Source organism: Nicotiana sylvestris, chromosome 3 (genome assembly GCF_000393655.2).
Source record: "Nicotiana sylvestris chromosome 3, ASM39365v2, whole genome shotgun sequence".
NCBI lineage: Eukaryota > Viridiplantae > Streptophyta > Magnoliopsida > Solanales > Solanaceae > Nicotiana > Nicotiana sylvestris.
Genome location: NC_091059.1, coordinates 160,935,248 through 160,940,187, shown reverse-complemented (window position 1 = coordinate 160,940,187; position 4,940 = coordinate 160,935,248). Strand labels below are relative to the sequence as shown.

The 4,940-nt window shown below is 38.2% G+C and overlaps 1 protein-coding gene across 1 annotated transcript; it reads left to right on the top strand.

Annotated features, from left to right (window-relative positions):
- The first annotated feature begins 1,931 nt into the window (after window positions 1–1,931).
- Window positions 1,932–3,860, top strand: LOC138888257 (uncharacterized). The gene is made up of 4 exons (XM_070170085.1): window positions 1,932–2,571; window positions 2,710–2,846; window positions 3,441–3,618; window positions 3,685–3,860. Exons 1-4 carry the CDS (start codon window positions 1,932–1,934, stop codon window positions 3,858–3,860), a joined length of 1,131 nt encoding a protein of 376 aa, XP_070026186.1.
- The last annotated feature ends 1,080 nt before the right edge of the window (window positions 3,861–4,940 follow it).

Here is a 4,940-nt window from a genome sequence, read left to right as displayed (position 1 = left end):
TCACAATTAGGCTGGAAGCAATCACCAGTCTGCTTACACATGTGATAACCCTGTACCTGTAAATAAGGTGCACCGCGCCAAATAAAATCACAAATCGTGTGGCCCTCTCCAAATGTTCACATTAAGTATTTAGACCTCGGGACATGCCATTTAGCGAATTTCATGGCTTCCCGCAAAGTTAATAATACGCTAGTCGCTTTAGGCGCGCCTTTAATAATTTACTTTCTTAAACTCGGGTGCACATTTATGTGACCCAAATCCAAATCTCGACAGAGTTGAAATGAGTCAATAACCACGGGTGCATTGATGTGACGTGGTTCGAGATGTGTTTTCACGACGTTGCAATTCTCATTAAAAATAATAAAGCGGTAAAAAGTTAAAATTTGCACATAGGTTCAACATGTATTAAAATCGGATAAATAAGCCGAATATGACAGTTGAGTGACCGTGCTAGAACCAAGGAACTCGGGAATGCCTAACACCTTCTCCCGGGTTAACAGAATTCCTTATCCGGATTTCTGGTTCGCGGACTGTAATACAGAGTCAATCTTTTCCTCGATTCGGGATTCAACCGATGACTTGGGACACCATAAATCTCCCAAGTGGCAACTCTGAATTAAAAATAAATCTCGTTTCGATAGTCCTTTAATTGGAAAAACTCCCCATACGCCCCTGCGGGCACGAGTGAAAAAGGAGGTGTGGCATGGGGAATCTGTCAAATTCGTGGAGATCAACATACAGCCAGGGCAATCAACTCTGTTGCAGATACAAGCACGATAGATGAAGGTAAATAGCAATCACAGAAGACAGTTGAGGTCACCACAACACAAACCTCAACTGAACAAGGGCAAACAGATGTAGATTCAAGGCCTGATACCATTCAAGAACCAGAAGAGAATGAAAATATCAAAACAACAATAGAGGAATTAGAGCCTGTCGTGTTATTTACTCAATGGACTGATAAAAAAGTCTATGTTGGAGCCAATCTTAGACAAGGCATGAGAGGTAAGTTAATTGAATTTCTGAAAACTAACGCGGATTGCTTTGCTTGGTCCCATTCTGACATGACAGGAATACCCCCCGGAGGTGATGACCCATAAACTAAATGAAGATCCATCGTACCCCCCTGTCAAGCAAAAGAAAAGAAAGCAAGGAACTTTCAAGAATCAGGTAATTCTGGAAGAAGTCCAAAAATTGCTAAAAATTGGTTCTATTCGTGAGGTAAAATATCCTAACTGGTTAGCTAACACTATTGTAGTTCCAAAGAAGAACGGTAACTGGCGGGTTTGTGTAATTACAAAGATCTCAATAAAGCCTGCCCTAAAGATTCTTTTTCACTACCACACATAGATCAATTGATTGATGCAATTGCAGGTCACGAACTATTAAGTTTTTAGATGCATATTCAGGTTATAATCAGATTAAAATGGATCCGGGAGATGAAGAAAAAACTTAATTCATAACAGACAGGGGGACTTATTGTTATAAAGTAATGCTCTTTGGTCTGAAGAATGCAGGTGCAACGTATCAGAGGTTAGTTACCAAAATGTTTCAAGAGCATTTAGGAAAGACTATGGAGGTATATATAGATGATATGCTTGTTAAAACTCAGTATTCAAAAGATCACATATCACACTTATCTGACACATTTTCAATTTTGCGCAAATTTAATATGAAGTTAAATCCCGAAAAATGTGTGTTTGGCGTTGCATCAGGCAGGTTTTTGGGTTTTCTTGTTTCTAACCGTGGTATTGAAGTAAATCCTGCACAGATCAAGACCATAGAGGAAATCCCTGATATACTTTCAAACAAGAAAGAGGTTCAAAGATTAACAGGGAGAATTGCAGCCTTGGGTAGATTCATTTCTAAATTATCAGAGAAGTGTTTCAAATTCTTCTCAACCCTTAAGAAGCAGGATCATTTCTAATGGAATGAGGAATTTGAAAATGTACTTATCAAATCCAACTTTGCTGGCAAAACCAAAGGCTTGGGAAAGACTACTCATTTACCTTGTTGTTTCGGAAGTTGCGGTAAGCGTTGTGTTGGTCCGAGAAGAACAAGGTAACCAATCCCCTATCTACTATGTTAGTAAATCTTTGTTAGATGCGGAGACGCGGTATCCTCAGTTAGAAAAACTTGCACTTGCATTAATCATGACATCTAGAAAGTTAAGACCTTACTTTCAGAGTCATCCTATCGTCGTAGTAACTGCCTACCCTTTACGTAATATATTGCATAAGCATGAACTATCAGGTAGGTTGGCTAAGTGCGGAATAGATTTGAGTGAATACGAAATCACGTACCAACCTAGAACCGCTATAAAATCACAAGTGTTAGCTGATTTCGTGGCCAATTTTAGCCAAGAGATGCAATTAGAAGCAGAAAAAGAATTACAGGTATTCAATGGGGCTAACCCGGGAACTTGGACTTTATTCACTGATGTCTCATCTAATGTAAAAGGTGCAGGTTTAGGAATTGTCTTGGTACCATCTACGGGTGAGACCATTCGACAAGATATTAAATGTCACTCTATAACTAACAATGAAGCGGAGTATGAGGCTATGATTGCAGGTCTAGAATTGGCACGAGTGCTTGGCATAAATCAGATTATAATTAAGAGTGATTCGCAACTCGTGGTTAGGGAAGCAAGGATGCAACAATACTTAGAAAAGGTACAGGAATTTATAAAGCAATTTCAAACTTGGAAAGTTATACAAATACCAAGGGATGAAAATGTTGAAGCAGACGCCCTAGCTAATCTCGCATCTGCAGCTGATGTGGCAAGCAATGCAAATGCCTCAGTTATACATTTGTTCCATTCAGTTCTAGATCCTGATAAGAATGAGGTAAATTTTAATAATTTAACATGGGATTGGAGGAACGAGATTGTTACTTTTTTGTAGTATGGTACCGTCCCTGATGATAAGAAGAAAGCTCATGTGCTTCGAAAGAAGGTTGCTCGGTACTGCTTAAAGCAAGGCAATTTGTATCGTAAGATGTTCGGCGGTCCCCTAGCAAGATGCCTCGGACCTTCACAAACGGAGTATGTAATGAAAGAAATACACGAGGGACATTGCGGGAATCACGCAGGAGGAAGTTCATTGGTAAGAACCTTAATTAAAGCAGGTTATTACTGGCCTAAAATGGAAAAAGAAGCAGAAAGTTTCGTGGCCAAATGTGATAAATGTCAAAGGTACGATAACAATATGCATAGACCTGCAGAATTATTACATCCGGTCATTGCCCCATGACCATTTATGAAATGGGGAATGGATATCGTGGGTCCATTACCACAAGCAAAATGACAGGTAAAATTTCTGCTAGTACTCACTGATTATTTTACTAAATGGGTGGAGGCAGGAGCATTTAAACAGGTGCGAGAAAAGGAAGTCAAAGATTTTCTTTGGTGGAATATCATATGCTGATTCGGTGTGCCAAAGGAGATCGTGTGTGATAATGGTCCTCAATTTATTGGATCACAAATCACAGAATTCTTTCAAAGTTGGCAAATTAAAAGGATTACGTCAACACCTTATCATCTGAAAGGTAATGGGCAAGGAGAATCAACGAACAAGGTTATTATCAATAATTTAAAGAAACGATTAGAGGAATCAAAAGGTAACTGGCCTGAAGTGTTACCTGGAATTTTATGGGCATATCGCAATACTACAAAAACAAGTACAGGAGAAACACCGTTTTCATTAGTTTATGGAGCTGAGGCTTTAATTCCAATTGAGATAGGGGAGCCAAGTACGCGGTTCACACAGGCGACAGAAGAATCTAATGACGAGGAGATGCGGGTCAATCTAGATTTACTCGAGGGGAGGAGAGAAGCTGCATTGATAAGAATGGCAGCATAAAATCAAGTCATAGAACGATATTACAATCGAAAAGCATGCCTCATATTCTTCAAAGTGGGGGCTTTGTGCTTAAAAAGGTTTTTCAATCCACAAAGGCAGCTAACGCGGGTAAATTAAGTCCAACATAGGAAAGAACCTATAGAGTTCGTGATATTGCAGGCAAGGGAGTATATGAGCTGGAGACAATGGATGACAAGATACTACCTTCACATTGGAATGTTGCTCATTTGAAGAGATATTATTTTTAAGGAATACCCATGGTCAGGTATCACTATTTCAAATTTAATTTTTGAATTGTTAAAATTTTACTAACGATTTTAGATAATAGGCAAAAAGCTAACCCGTATTAAATGATGAGTCATGACCTGTAAGGCACACGGAATAACCTAAAATTCCTGGCCTAGTGTTACAATTATTCTGATAGAAATTCATATGGGTTAAGCAGTCTTCATCTAAAATTGCACCTCCGAGTCCCGTATGTTTTTCCTTTTCAGGAAAAGGACCAAATGAGAGAATCTATCAAGTGCTCGAGGCTTCATACTTCAACACTCAATCACTTTAGGGACTATATAATATACACAGATATGTGTATAAAAAGGCAAAGAAGATTAAGAAAAATCAAGCCTAAAAGAGTCAAGTGCAGAGTAAAAGTCACAAGGTCACGAGATGAAGCCACGAGCTAAGGCCAAAGAAAAACCTCACTATAGTTAGAGTAAATGCTATGTACTAAAATGGGTTATAAGAAAAAACCCCGTGTCTATTATTCTTCTTTTGAAAAAATTTGTTACAAGAAAAACAGTTACGAGAAAGTTATAGATGTAATTCAAATACATGTAAAGTATTATTCAAAACTTGTCAAAGTTATTTCAAAGAAACATGTGTGTTCCTATTTCTTTTATCGTATGGTAACACCATTATGAAGTTGAGACGTCTTCTTCATTAAGTGTCGAAATATAAAAGGGCCCTCTTTTATAAAATTCATGTTTAATTAGTTAGTCATGAGATTAACAGAAGCATTTTCGAAGAACAAAAATGCGAATTATTCTATAAGTCCTTAAAAGTCAAGGCAAAAATAAAGCA